The 15,762-nt window shown below is 36.2% G+C and overlaps 1 protein-coding gene across 2 annotated transcripts in view; it reads right to left on the bottom strand.

The window, feature by feature from the left end:
- CSMD3 (CUB and Sushi multiple domains 3) overlaps positions 1-15,762 on the bottom strand; it is a 771,720-nt gene that overhangs the window by 453,752 nt on the left and 302,206 nt on the right. For both annotated transcript variants that reach the window (XM_084864313.1, XM_084864314.1), the window contains one exon: positions 10,149-10,273. In XM_084864313.1, coding sequence (XP_084720439.1) covers positions 10,149-10,273 — 125 coding nt within the window. The remainder of the gene's footprint in view (positions 1-10,148; positions 10,274-15,762) is intronic.

Genomic DNA, 15,762 nt, shown 5'->3' with positions numbered 1-15,762 from the left:
ATAAAATTAGCCAAGCTGTCTCTTTTTTCCTCTGCTAGAACTAAGAAAATATTTTTCTGATGAAATAGCACTTATTTTAAAGAATCAGTCATAAATATCAACCTTAATAGTATAATGGGAATGTGAAATTAAAATATATTTCATTTTTCATTGTTCCTGAATTTTCTGGGGTGACATTAGTTCATAAAACCATAGAGGTTTCAGGAGTACAACTCAATAAAACATCATCTGCAGACTGCATTGTGCACCTATTGTCCCAGGCAAATTTCATTCTGTTCCCCTTTTTCCCATCTTTGCCCACCTACTACCATTCCCTTTTCCCTGTGGCTGTCACCACACTGTGGTCTGTGTGTGTGTGTGTGTGTGTGTGTGTGTGTGTGTGTGCGTGTGTGTGTGTATATATATATATATATATATATATATATATATATATATATATATATATATAATCTTTTTTTTTCTTAATCCCTTTACCTTGTTTAATCCAACACCCAACTTCCCTCCACTCTGACAGCTGTTAGTTTGTTCCATGGATCCGTGTTTCTGATGCTATTTTGTTCATCAGTTAATTTTGTTCATTATAGTCCATATATAAGTGAGATCATATTGTATTTGCTTTTCACTGACTGGCTTATTTTACCATGTTGTTACAAAAGGTAAGGTTTCCTTATTTTTTTGTGACTGAGTAGTAGTCCATTGTTGTATCCCCTCATCTACTGACCGGCATTTTTATCCACTCATCTACTGACAGGCATTTGGGCTGTTTCCAAATATCAGCTATTATAAATAATGCTTCAATGAACATAAGGGTGCATATATTCTTTCAAATTGGTGTTTTAGGTTTCTTCGATATATTCCCTTAAGTAGGATTTGGGGGGAGGGGAGATTCACAAAGTCTCTCTTTGGGGGTGATGCTGGCAAAGCTATAGATGGGGGAGGGCACTACTTCCCCTTTCTGGGCAAGAGACTTTGAGGGAGACTGTGCTCCAAAGGTCCTTGCTCTGAGCAGCTCTCAGATTCCCACCCCCCAGAGGGACTGAGCTCAGCAGGGTATGGCACCCAGCTGCCTGAGACAGGTCACATGAGTCTCCTATTGAGAGCATAACATGAGCTGAGCTCACAGGGGAGCCAGTATTCCCTCCACACACACACACACACACACACCCACCACCACCAACACCACCAAGATATAGCCACAGAATCCAGCACCCAGCAGGGGACCAGCCCTTCGCACATCTCTGCCCTTCTTACCAGTCTCTTCTGTAAATTCTTCTTTATATTTCAGTTCAGTTAGCCTTAGGTTGGTTACTCAAGTTTGCTCTATAATTTAGTTGTAAATCTGGTTTGGTGCTTGGAGGATGAGTCCAGCTTCCACCGAATCTGTAGGCATCTTGGAATCTCCAGAAATATATTTTTTATAGAATAATTTAAAATAAGCCAATGAAGCAAATGCTGAATACATAAATTGGATTATCAATACACAAAATCAAGAAATACAAACGTATTGCATATGTAGAAAGGTTGGCACTTTTGACAAACTTTAAAAAAGAATTCATTTTTCATAAAGCCATACTTAGTTACTTAATTATATTCTCAAGATTATTTCCATGCTGCAAACCTACACTTGTCTTGCCTTGTTCCCTTGGAATGGGTAAGCTAAAGGTGACTGAGAGGGGCAGTGGGAATGCAAGTGGAGTGCAGCTCCTCCAGGGTGACCCCATTTCATTTCCTCCCAAGAAACACTTAATTCAAAGTAAATCAATGCCATTTCCAGCTGCTGATACATGGGGTGTATGAAAATGAGTCCATCTTTGACATTTAACATGCAAATTTATATTGCTTTCAGTGTCCGTATGTGTCCAGTAAGAGGAGGAAGCAGTTAGCTGTTCCTTCGGCTCTGTGACCTGAACACATCAAACGTGGACTTTGCCCTCTGTAGAACAGGGACATGACATGTGTAGCTAAGTGTTCCAACCAGCCTGGCAGTGAGTACATTGCTCCTTGGGAGTGAAAGAGAGACCCTAGGAAAACAGAATATCATTTCAAAATATCATTATTTTTTTTTTGAATCCTCAATGCAGTTAAATTGACCGATGTATCTCAGAGGGGATATACTAATTGAATTATCCTCCCAAGACTTTGACTTAATTGTTTGGGTTGGGACCCAGGCATGGGTTTTTATTTTCAGAGCTCTCCTGTTGGCTGTAATATGCACTCAGGGATGAAGACCACTGGGCTAGATGAAACCCGCAGGATATGATGGTGTTTCTCAGAGGCTCACTGCTTGGTGACTTCCCCAGCTCCCTATTTTTATTAATTTCATCTTCAGTTCCATCCTACTTCATCGCAGAACTGCTGGATTTCGTCCTGTCCTTGTAGAGGCTTCACTTACTTTATAGGAAAATAATGGGGAGCGGAATAGTGCACTGTTTGAGAATGATGCTGCTTTCTGCTTCCCACCTGTGAAATTATCCTTACCTTCACTGACTGCTCCCTCACAGGAGAGAGTACACTCCTATCTAAGGGACATGCCGTCCCCTCTATTCTTAATCCCAGACCCTTCATGTCCTGAACTATATCTTCCAATTTTGACCCAGTTCTCATCTGTATCTCATTCTCTTGGATTCACTGGAGATTTGTCCTTGCTTTTAAACCTCTCATATCTTAAAAAAAAAAAAAAAAAAAAAAATCCCCAATTGCATTCCCATCTCTACTAATTTAGTTCTTGCCTTTGCTTCATAGTCAAGTTTCTGGTTTTCACTTGAAGACTCAATTTTCTCACCTCATTACTCCTCAACTATAGCCATATGTCTTTCACATAAACAATTCCAATGAAAATGATTCTGCCATGGTCACTGGTGACCTCTTGGTTGTTGTATTCAATGAGCTCTCATTTTCTTGACCAGTTTGCCAATTTTAAATGTTGACAACATGTCAGTCATTTGTAAGATCTCTCTCCATGGTGTTTATATCACCATTCTCTCATATCATCCATCTGTTTCCAGCTGCTCCTTCCCAGGCTCAACTTCCTCTCCTTGTCTATGGCATACGAGTGTCCTTGCAGTCTACTTCTCTTTTAATCCATTCTCTGCATTTCTCTCATCACTTTAGTCTGATAAAGTAATATTTTAAACCAGAATTATTATAATAGCTTCCAAACTGGAAACTCTGCCTTCCATGTTGCTTCTCTCCTTTAATACTCTATTTTCCATAACATTCTGCACCCTGGTATTTTGTTATCTTTGCCCACATGGTTCCCTCTAACTGGTGTACTCCTCATATCCACCACCATTCTCATTGGCCTTGTCAGCTATGTGTTAAGGGTTAGCTCAGGTGCTTCTTCCTGTGGGAAGCCTTCTCTGATGAGCCCCAGGACGAACACCTTTTACATGACTGTAGAGTTTATGATAAAGTAATATAACTCTATTAACTTTGGAATCTCCATTTCCCCCTACTACTGAGCAGGTATGGCCTTTGCCTGAGCAGGTATGGCCTTTGCCTTAGCTTATTTTTTTTAATATATTTTATTAATTTTTTACAGAGAGGAAGGGAGAGAGATAGAGAGCTAGAAATGTCGATGAGAGAGAAACATCGACTGGCTGCCTCTTGCACACCCCCTACTGGGGATGTGCCTGCAACCAACGTACATGCCCTTGACCGGAACCGAACCTGGGACCTTTCAATCCGCAGACCGATGCTCTACCATTGAGCCAAACTGGTTTTGGCATGCCTTAGCTTATTTTTATGCCTAGTACCTGGCACAGTGTCTGACTCACACATAATCATGACTCAATAAATACTTGTTCAATGAATTACATTAATATAACATCCCATGCATATTTTTAAAGGAGAAAAGCAAAAATTTCCTTTTCTTTATATATCTAAACTAAAACCCAATATTCACCTTGGCAATGACATATAAGACCCTTCACAATAAGTTCAACCCTGTCTCCCAACTTTCCCCCACCCTCAATAAGTTCATGCTCTTCCACAATTCATTCACCATTGTCTCACTCTCTTTCTAATATGGTCTCTTTCATACTCCGCAACTTTATGTATAGTATTCTCTGTCTTCAATATATTTCCACCTCTCAATTTCTATGCCTATCTGCCTTTCATTCTTAAATCACTACTCATTTTTAAATAAAATTTTCTTGTCGTTTTATCATCTTTGAATCAAAGCACTGTGTTAATTTATCTGAAATACCTCTTATTGTGATGTAAGATAATGTATATATTTCTGTTTTTTTGTTTCTTTTTTAATTTTGCATTAAAATAGACCATGGATCTCCTTGAGGGAAAGATAATTTATTGGTCATATTTTTGTCCCATTACCTAATAAAGAATTAACACTCAAATATCAATATTGTTAAATAAATTATTTTCAAAATAAAGATGTAGTCATACTCAACTCTGAGATAAAGTGACTAAGTAATATTTTCAAGGTCAATGGAATTTATTTCATGGAGAATAATGTTATCATTTCTGTCTTTTGTTTTGAATTGTCCTTATGACTTAAATATTGTCTATGCACTATGCTTCTGTTGCTTAAGGGATGTTCTGTGGTTGTTTTATTTTGAATGTACTGTATTCTCAATGAGACTGTGAAGTCTTCAAGGGCATGCTTTGTTCAGTTATTTCCTGTGTTTCTTAAATTGTGTCTAGAATAGTGAGAAGCAAAACATTCATTCTTTTAAGTATTTGAGTGTCTGGAATGTGCTGAGCATTGCTAATTGTTGGGGATGTAGATGCTTTAAGCCTATATCCACATAAGTTGCTGTAACACCAGCTAAGCAGTACAACATAGTTTATACGTTAATATTAAAAAAAAGGTCTGTCAGATGTGATAAGCTTTCACATTAAGTGTAAAAGTCATAATTTTTAAAATTTCAAATAAAGTTAAAAATTTAAGTATTACAAATGTCCTTCTTCTCACCAATCACGTCTGTTTATATTTTGCCTATGCCTTTTGTTTATTTTTTGGTGTCTATGTTTTTCCCAGGTTTGTAGTTTTATTTCACATTGTATCTTTCACTCTGCATCATACAATTTAATATTTGTGCCCACATGCAAAGTGTCAGACATTTCAGCTGTGATCATTTTATATATAAACTCACTTTTGTTTTAAGATAGTAGGTGCTATTCTAAAACAAAAGTGAGTTTTCACTGGGGAAAAGTAAGGAAGTAGAATCCTCACTCCACTCTCTTTTCTTCTCCTTTCCACTAATTCTGACCAGAATTCTGACCAGAATTAGTGGAAAGCCTATTAAGTCATCACAGACCTTCCAGGTGCTTTGTGCTAACTGACACATCCTGTCAGCACACACAGAAAATAAGGCTTTCTACATCACAGGGGAATGAGAAAACTCCATACTGTTTTCCATCGTGGCTGTACTGGTCTGCATTACTACCAATAGTGCACTCAGATTCCCTTTTCTCCACATCTTTGCCAGCACTTAATTTTTGTTGATTTATTGATGATAGCCATTCTGACAGGTATAAGATGATATATCATTGTGGTTGTAATTTATATTTATCTGATAATTGATGACATAGAGCATCTTTTCATATGCCTTTTGGCCATCTGTATGTCCTCTTTGGAGAAGTGTCTATTCAGGTCCTTTGCCCATTTTTTAATTGGATTGTTTTTCTTCCTAGTGTTGAGTTGTATAGATCCACAAACCCCAAACAAGTGACAGCTGGCATCGGCATGCCCTGTTCCTCTTGCTGAGTGGCCTCAAGCCCAGCACTAATGGCAGCCAACCTCAGTTCACAATAAAACCCTTCCCAGGCACCTCTAAGCAGAGGCAACTGACAATTGCAGATTACTTTGTAGCTCCCACCAAGTTGCCCAGGGCCAGGCACAGGCAGCAGCTGAGCTTGTTCTGCATCAAGGAGAGCCCAGGACCAAAGAACTTGGTGGATGATTTCAGACTACACCAGAACACCACCCAATTAGCACAAGAAAGGACACTCTCAAAGGGTGTCCTTGGCAGGCACCGAGCCCTGCTAAAGTGAATCGTTTTCCATGGGCTCAGCCCTCACACAACAGCTGTTCTACCGTAGTCATGGCCAGTCCTTGAGGCCAGTCATCTGAGGGTCAGTCCCACTCAGTGATGTGCCATCAGCAATCAAGGCTCAACTACAACAGAAGAGCACAAACAACCCACACAAGGGACACCACTGGAGCACTCAAAAACCAAAAATCTACAAGAGGTATACAATAAATAAAGAGAAAGGAACCCAAATACAACAGAAAGTCAACATACAGAGAAGAGAGCAAGAGAATAAAAAAGGAACAGAGGACTATAAAAACAATCAGAAAATAATTAATAAAATGACAAAAACTACATCCCTATTAATAATTACTTTAAATGTAAATGGATGAAATGCTTTAATCAGAAGATGAATGCATAAAGAAAAGGTGGTACATATATACAATGGAATATCACTTGGCTATGAAAAAGAATGAAATCTTACCATTTGTAACAAAAAGGTGGACCTAGAGGGTACTATGCTAAGTGAAATAAATCAAACAGAGAAAGACAAATACCATATGATTTCATGTGGAATCTAAAAACATATAAAGGAACATACAAAACAGACACAAACTCATAGATACAGAGAACAGGCTGATGACTGCCAGATGGAAGAGGGTGGAAGAACTGAGTGAAAAAGGCGAAGGGATTAAGTACACACTGGCAGTCACAGTATAGTCATGGAGACGTAAAGTACAGCTTAGGGAACATAGTCAGTAATATTGTAAAAGTTACATATGGTGTCAGGTGAGTGCAAAATTTATCAGGAGAACACTTTGTAAGTTATACAAATGTCTGACCACTAACCACTATGCAGTATACCTGAAACTAACACATTATTGATTATCACAAAAAGCGACTCCCTAATTTTTACCCAGTTTCCATTTTTTGGGTTTTTATTTTTGTTTGTTTTGTTTTTTTATTCCTTTTGCCTTCTTTTGCCATGTACCTAATAGACAAAAGACATTACTTATTTGGGGTTTCCAAACATATACTAATTGAAAATCAGTCAACATTTTTAGTCAAATCAATCAGTACGGACTCTCTTAAATGTATCTTAGTTAACAAATTATCAATTCTTAAACAAATGCTACTCCTTTGAACATCATCAATGTCTAAAATAAACATTCCATAGGCCATTAAAGTGCTTAAGTCCACTTATTTGCATAAGCTCCAGATTTTGGATATCTATTGCACTTTCAACAAAGAAATAATGTTTCCATAACTGTAAACTGACAAATATTTAATATAGATATCCTATTTAGGGAATAAAAAATATTATCTGAGTTTGTGTAAAATAAATTATTCTTAATTTCTGAATTGCTTTTACTTTCAATTCATAATTTGCTGTTTGTGAACTTTAATTTTCTATAAAACCCCCATTTCTTCATTGCTCAACCATGCAACACCTAGACAGCAGCTATATTAATAACCTCTCAAAGGTGCAGTGCACTGATACGGCTATTTATGCCGCTGTCTGGAGAAAAGCATATTTATTCTGTTCAAGTACCCATGAGACATGAAAACTATTCTTTCTTCAGCCTCACAGTAGATAGTCATTTCAAAACTTCAATTACTATTTCAGCATGTTCCCTCCATTACCGTTTCCAGCACCACAGCCAGTAATTTCTAATAGCAAAATGTGCTTTATAAACCATACACATGTGTGCCTTGCATGCAATGAACACATAAAGCTATGTATAAATGATTAATATCTGCAGAAAATATCAATATATAAATCTTGAATATGAAAATTTTATACCTCCCAGCTACTGATGAATAATTGTTGAATGTATGTACTAGTATATATCATACGTATATTCTAGTACATCGTATATCTTAGAATTGAAGAAAAATAATCATAAACTAACATTCAAATATTTCTTGAGATTTATGTCAGTACAGAGTTGTTCTTTGTGCTACAGTTTATGAAAAATAAAGTAGCATTTCTGTCTTTGAACAACTTATAATAATAATAAGTATTATTATTCTTTTTATTGAAATGAGAGGACTGAATGAAAAAAAAGATGGTTTATAGTCTCAATCTTACTTTATGCATACCTTAAATTCCATGATCTGGTTATAATTTCTCTTCTTATGTGACATTTTGTTTCAGTTTTAAATCAATCTCTTTTTATTGAATCTATCATTTATTTCCCCATTCTTTTTGCCATAAAAAGTGCATACATCTAATGAGACAGGACATTTGGATCTCGCCATTTTGAAACATGATTTTCAATATATTGTCTCTTAGAAATAGAATTTGTCTTAAGTGGAGGACACCATAAAAAATTCAGCCTTTTGCAGTTTACTGTTCTTTAATTATTGGGATATTGATGAGTGTAATCCCAACACACTTATTACTCAGTGTTCAATAAAGAACAATGCAAGGTATTTCAGACCCCAAAGCCAGGAAAATAGTTTTCTTAAAATAATGTTTCCCTATTTGTTTGGCAGCTCCCATATTTGTTTACCAAAAAAAAAAACCTCTTTTTAAAACTGATTTTTAGAGAGAGTAAGGGAGAGAGAAAAACATCGATCAGTTGCCTCTTGCACACGCCTCGAACCAGGAATTAAACCTTTTGGTACACAGGACAATGCTTCAACAAACTGAGCAGCACCATAAGCATCCTTAAAAGTTTTTGATGAACTTGTATGTAAGCTTTTGTAACTATTTTGTCTTATTTTTTCATTGACCCTATTTCAATATTTTATGCTACCATACTATATCTCATTTTTCAGCCTTTCAAAGCCAGAAGGATAATGAATAAAAATCTACCTGTAGCCAGAAAGTTTTACTTCAACCTGAGAAAAATCTAGATTCTTATTCTTACTCTGCATTGCCATTGTCAAGTGAGTGGAATATAGCTGTGGCTTCCATTTTATCATTTTCTCCTTCCTCCGAAATGTGCTGAAATCTGTCTTCCCTCTCCATTCTATAGATAGCTTTATTAAGGACTTTGCTATTTCCTAGGTATTTGAACTTGGGAAAGTAACTGGATCTCTCTATGCCATATACTCCTCACTTATAAAATGGAGATGAAAATGCCTCTATCAGTTTGTTCTGAGAATTAAATGAAATGGAGTACCTGCAGTGGTTAGCAATGCGTATCATGCACTAAGTGCCTAAAACATGGTGCTGATAGCAATGTTGTAATAAAAGTGAATAATTTCCCACACAACCTGATTTTTCAGTTCCTTCATACTTTTAACAGCATGAGATTTTTCTAGTCCCATAGGCATTAACATTCATCTTTGACCCTTCTTGTCACTTTCTCCTTCCTTATCTAGCCAATTGTTAGATTGTCCTTTCCTCTTTACCACAGTTCTCAACTGTGTCTTTTCTCTGTCCCTCTGACAACACCCTCATTTTATCAGAGAGTGATCTACAGGCTGTGGTGAATCCGTGAAAATATTTTCTGAGGCAGAAGAAGAACTAACAGGATTTTGAGTATGTAAGACATTGAAATATGCAGAGATACCATAATCACAAATAAGCAATCAAGAATGCCAGGAGGCTAGGATGAGGTGCTTATCTTCAAACATAGCTCAATGAAGTTTATGAAAAAAGGGGGCTTCATTTAATTAAGATGGAAATATTTAATTTGTAGAATGGTGGTAGGAATAAATTTTATTAGTAATTACTGGTAATATGAAAACTAGAATATTCATTATTGATCTTAGATTAAATTAATTAATTATAGAACTTGTGCTACACATCCACTGCCCCAACATCACTACTATGGGACACATAAGTGATTAAAATGGCAAACTGTACAAACAGAGGTGGAATTACAGTTAAAAATTCATCTCATCCATATCAATGCCTATACAGATTAATTTGTGATTTTTAAAAAGGCCAATAAAGTTACCAGTGCCTTGCTTTATATATTTTATGCTCCAATCTGTTGCTATGTGATTATTAGATTGGAAATTCCTTCTGAACCTAAGATAGTGGTTCACATATTACAGATTATTAAATACATGAGCTAAACATTTGCTTAAAGACTGCATTATACCTCAAAGAGTCCATTAGCATTAATACTCAACAGATCAAAGTTCAAACTACACAAATGTATGAAAAGACCATTTTTATTTTAAAGACTTTACCTTTACATACGGGCCTGTGATCACTCCAAGCAGCAAAGACTTCGGCTATTCGCTGACAGGTGATGCTCTTAGCTCCCTGTAGGACATAATCTTCATCACAAGAAAACTGCACAGTTGATCCCAGACTAAAATAGAACAAAGGATTAAAAAGCAAGATTAGAAGCATATAACATAATGAGTCGGCTCCATTTCCATTGGCAATATCCAGCAGGTCAAAAGTGTTTCATGGTGACTAACGTGTCTACTATGAAAGCAGAAAATGCAAAAGTGACTTGAGCAAATGTAGAGTAAAAGTCATAAAAAGATTAATCTATTGCAAGTCAGTAACATGCAGATATTGGTAGGAATTGTATAAAAAATGTCACCCAGTTTAAGTATCCTGATATTAATTGTAGAAGCCAAGATTAAATAACTGAGTGTCTCATCTAAGAAGGTGGTGATTGTGAGGCAAAAAGTGGGTTTCCTAACTTGAATCCCAGTGCTTGTATTCATACCACATAACATTACTTCTCTAGCAGGTTTGAATATGTGTACTAGAGGCCTGATGCACAAAATTCATGCAAGGGGCTCGGCCCTCAAAGCTCTGGCTTCATCCAAAAGATGGTTCAGCTGTTGGGTCTAATTAGAATATTACGCTTTTATTATTATAGATTGATTTGAAACATATGTGAATATATTTACATATATTTAGGGCTGCAAAATGGTGATCATTTCCATAAAATTAACCCATCCTTTATTATTTATCCTTTTGTAATTAGAATTTTGCTTCCCTTCCACTGAAAGTTAGTTACTAACATGTTTATTTTTAAAAACCCTAATTGCTAGGTATAACAAATGTTTTTTCTGAATTAAACAACCATGTTTAATTAAGGATTAATTAAATGTTTAATTAAAAAATTAAGGATTTTCTGACCATGCATTTTTGTTCAGAAGATCCTTAAACAGAAACTCACCAGCAATATAGATAGATAGATAGATAGATAGATAGATAGATAGATAGACAGATGATAGATAATCCAATTTCTTTAACATGACATAAAATGTCTTCAATCAGTTAAGTCCCTGGCCATTCCCACACATGTTGGGCACTTCCAGCGGCTGAGTTTCTGTGCCTGCCTGCCATGCCGCTCTCTGTCTGCACTGCTCGTCTGGGCCCTTCCTGACCAGAGGGCCTTCCCTGCTCCCTCTCACCCGCCCTGCACCAGAACATCTCCTCTAGTTCCCTGAGCTCTTCATCCAGGCGAGCACCTGGTCACACTTGTGCTGCAAGAAAATATCTCTGGAACAATGCGAAGGGCAACTTAAAAGGAAGACAAATAGAGAAAGGGAGGCCACTAAGAAAATAACAAATAACTTAGGCCAAGAGTTAGCAAACCAAGTCCTGCAGCCCAAATCTGGTCCCCTGCCTGTGGTTACACAGCCCTGGAGCTAAAAATTGTCTTTATATTTTTTAACATTTGAAAAAAAAATCACAAAATTAATACTATTTTATGAAATGCAAAAACAAATACATCAAATTCACATTTCATTGTCCATAAATAAAATTTTATTGAAACACAGACATCCTCATTGCAAAATCTATGGCTGTTTTCATGCTATAATGTCACAATTGGGTAATTGCAATGGAAACACATTGGCCTATCAAAGTATGAAATGTTGACTACCTGACAATTTAAAGAAAAAGTTGTCCAGCTTCTGTTCTAGGCTAATGAAGACAAAAAGATATGAAGTAAGTGGTGGCATGGCAAAGAACAGAAAGGTTTAATATAGGGGAAATCTAGGCATTAGAATCTAGTCTTCACCAGAGTTATTTCCTTTCTTTCTTTTTAAAAAGTGGTTTTATTTTAAATATAAAACAAATCCACAAAACAAAATCCACAGTTAATTGAATTATCAAGAAGGAAACACTCAGATATCAAGAAATAGATGATCTCTAGGGTCTTACTGGACTTCTTAATGACTCCCAATTCTTATTCAGATGACCCTGCAGCCTGAGCAGCCTTAAACTTTTACTAATGATTAACTTTCTACTTTTTCTTCCCCATCCTTCCAACTGAAGATCAAACTCCATCTTTCCAACTGATGATCAAAAACCATGGAGTCATTCTTGCTGAAACCGGTTTGGATCAGTGGGTAGAGCATTGGCCTGTGGACTGAAGGGTCCCAGGTTCGATTCCGGTCAAGGGCATGTACTTTGGCTACGGGCACATCCCCAGTAGGAAGTGTGCAGGAAGCGGCTGATTAATGTTTCTCTCCTCTCTATCCCTCGCCCTTCCTCTCTGTAAAAAATCAATAAAAAATATATATTTTTTTAAAAACAAACATGGAGTCATTCTCTAGTCATCTTTTTCTCTTACTTTACACACCCACTCCCCATGGAACAAATCCTGTTAGCAACACTTTCAAAATCAAGAACCTAACATTTCTAACTTCCTACAGTGTCACCACCATGATCTGAGCCACTGTAATTTCTCATGAATGCTATTGCCAGTAGTCCTTTTGCTATGTATTGGTTTCCTATTTCTGTTCTTGGCTCCTTGCAATATATCCTTAAATGGCATCCATGGCGATCATTTTTAGAAAATGGCTCAAATCATGTGATTCCTATCCATCAAACCTTCTATTGTTTCCCTATTTCTCTCATTTATCCTTCAATCTCTGTTCTTTAGCCACATTACATTACTCTGATAACAGTGAAAAATGCTCAGTAACAAACCCATGTCTGTCACATCCTCATTCCTAGTTTTTCTTCACATCACCTTGTTCATAAGGTCCTCCTTGACTATTCTCTATAAAACAGCTAGTCCCATTCCGTAATCTTCCCCTATGTTATTTCCTTTACATTTTCTGATACATTGTGCCTTTATTTGTCTACTTATTGCATCTCTCATCCTACAAGAAAAACTCACAGCACTTATCTGTTTTGTTTCCAAACCTGTCCAATATATCTTAGTATACAGTAAATTGTTAGATATGTATGTTCATACATACATGTATTATAAATTTTTAAATGTCTATTCATACAAAAATATTTGAGAGTGAATAAATGCTCTTTATAAAGTATGTAATAAGCAAAAATATGTATTTTAATATTATATCCCTTTAGTTGGAAAAAATTATTCTCAGGTAAAATACCTTTTTAAGGCTACTTTAATGACTTTCAATCCACGTGCACTCACCTCCCACCACTAGACACACTTGCTGTGGTCCAGAAACAGCAAAGAAAACAATGTATCAGAGCACAGCAAATGAAAGACAGAGGTACAAAGTTATGTTAAGGAAGCAACTAGAAATTGGGGTCAGATCATTTAAGAATTTGTAGGTCCCAGTAAAGTTTTTAACCTTTAGTCTGAGGGAATTGGGCAGCTAATGTAGGATTGAAAGCCAAAGGAATGACTTTATGTGACTTTAGACGTTAAAGTGATAATATTGGAGCTCCAGTAGCACAACCAGTTAATGCGAGGTACTTATAAAGTGATAATACTGGCACTGGGTGAAGAATGGAATTTAAGGGCAAAGGCAGAATGAGAGAGCATGGTTAACAATCTAACCAGAAGTCCTAGCCCTCATGGAGATGCTGTGATGGTGGTTTGTACTACAGACGTGGTTTTCAGAAACTAAAGATGGTGAAAAAACATTTTTAAAAGGCCTTAGAAAAGGCCTGGTCTACAGAAGTAATTTTAATTACTAATTTCTTACTAACTTAATAAATTAATAATTCTGTCAAGGTCACTCTACCTATCACATGATTATAATATGTTTGCTTGACAAGGCTCTTCTTGCTGAAAATAATAAATTGCAACTTGTAACAAGTGTTTGAGCTTGTTTCTTTTTATTATAGCAAAGCAATCTGCTTACCATGAAGACAGACAACTGGCAATAACAAACAACTGAGTGCATTGCTATGATACCAAAGACTGGCCAGGTATTTGCATCAAATACCCTCCCCTTCACCCGAGGTTTAATAGTCATAACAAGATTTTCTTCTTTTACTGCACTGGAGAAGTAGTTTAGGACTGCAGTTAACAGTGTGAGCTGCAGAGTCCCAGAGGTCTTTCAAACCCTAACATTTCCCTCGTTCAGCTTTATGGCTCGGAGACAATAAAAATCTCTCCAAGCTTCTTCAGCTGCTGTGATCATATAATGAAATATAATTTATAAAGTACACAGGGCTTAACACACATTGAACACTTAGTTATTCCTCTCCAACTGGAAATAATTGTGAAAATTACTAATTTCTTACCAATTATTAAGAGAAATACTCTTTGTCATCTGCAAGCACTATTACCCAGGATCTCAGTTAAACTATAAAATATTCTGAACCAAAAAATATAGAAGTACTAAATAACATAGACAGGATAAAAATCACCGAAATAACTGATCTTTCCAGTAAAATCCAGGCTCAGTAATATCCAGGAAATGGCTATCATGAGCAAATGCACCACCTTCATTTTATGAACTGATTTAATATTTGAATCAAATTTAAAGGAACACTTACAACTAAGCTTAATAAAAAATATGTATTTCTTGAATCAGTATTTAGTTATACTGCAGTGACAATAAAGGAAGACAAGCTGTGTTCACTATAATTTCTCTGTCACCACTGAAGAGACACCTGCCTAGTCCAGCTAAAAAATACTTTCTAGTTTAGTAGGTTACTCAATTTGATTGTATGCCCTCAAATAAATTATTGGACACATTTTAAAACTGATAGTACTAAATAACCAAGCATATATAATATGCAATTACATTGTTTGAGAAACAGTGTTGATTTTCAACATGATTACGCTGGCCTACGTTTAAGTGCTTTTATCTTTTGAAAAAAATTGTACATATTACTGCAAAACAATTACAACATCAAAGCTCTCAGGGAAAGAATATATGAATTTTTAAAAATACATGACTTTTTTTTTTGCATGTCTCTGTCCAATTTTCCCAACACCATTTATTGAAAAGACTGTCTTGACTCCATTGTATGCTCTTTCCTCATTTGTCAAATATTAATTGAGCATAGTGATTTGGGTCAATTTCTGGTTCTCTATTTTATTCCATTCATCTATAGTCTGTTCTTGTGCCAGTACCAGGCTGTTTTGAGAACAGTGGCTTTGTAATATAGCTTGATACCTGGTAATGAGATCCCATGTCCTTTTTTTTTCTTTCTTAGGATTGCTGCAGCTATTCGGGGTCTTTTTCTATCCAGGTGAAATTTTGGAGAGTGTGTTCTACGTCTGTGAAATATGCAGTTAGTATTTTAATGGGGAGTGCAATGATTGCTTTGGATAGTATGGACATTTTAATGATGGTGATTCTACCAATCCATGAACACGGTATGTTCTTCCATCTGTTTATGTCTTCCTCTATCTCTTTTTGCATTGTCCTGAATTTTCTGAGCACAGGCCTTTTACCTCCTTAGACCACTAACTTACACATACACCAGTAAACTCAAAATGGATAAAGGACATAAACATAAGATGGAAAACCATAAAAATATTAGAAGAATCCACACGCAAAAAAAATCTCAGACATATGCTGAAGCAATATCTTCACTTTACTTTCCTGGAACAGCTAATCAAGGTGTTCCTCACTCTGAGGCTCTCCCTTCTTTGTCTGGTGA

The sequence above is a fragment of the Pipistrellus hanaki genome (genome assembly GCF_964339955.1).
Source record: "Pipistrellus hanaki genome assembly, chromosome: 17".
Taxonomy (NCBI): Eukaryota; Metazoa; Chordata; class Mammalia; order Chiroptera; family Vespertilionidae; genus Pipistrellus; species Pipistrellus hanaki.
Note: the sequence above shows the minus strand (reverse complement) of the source record. Positions and strands in the feature narration are given on the sequence as shown.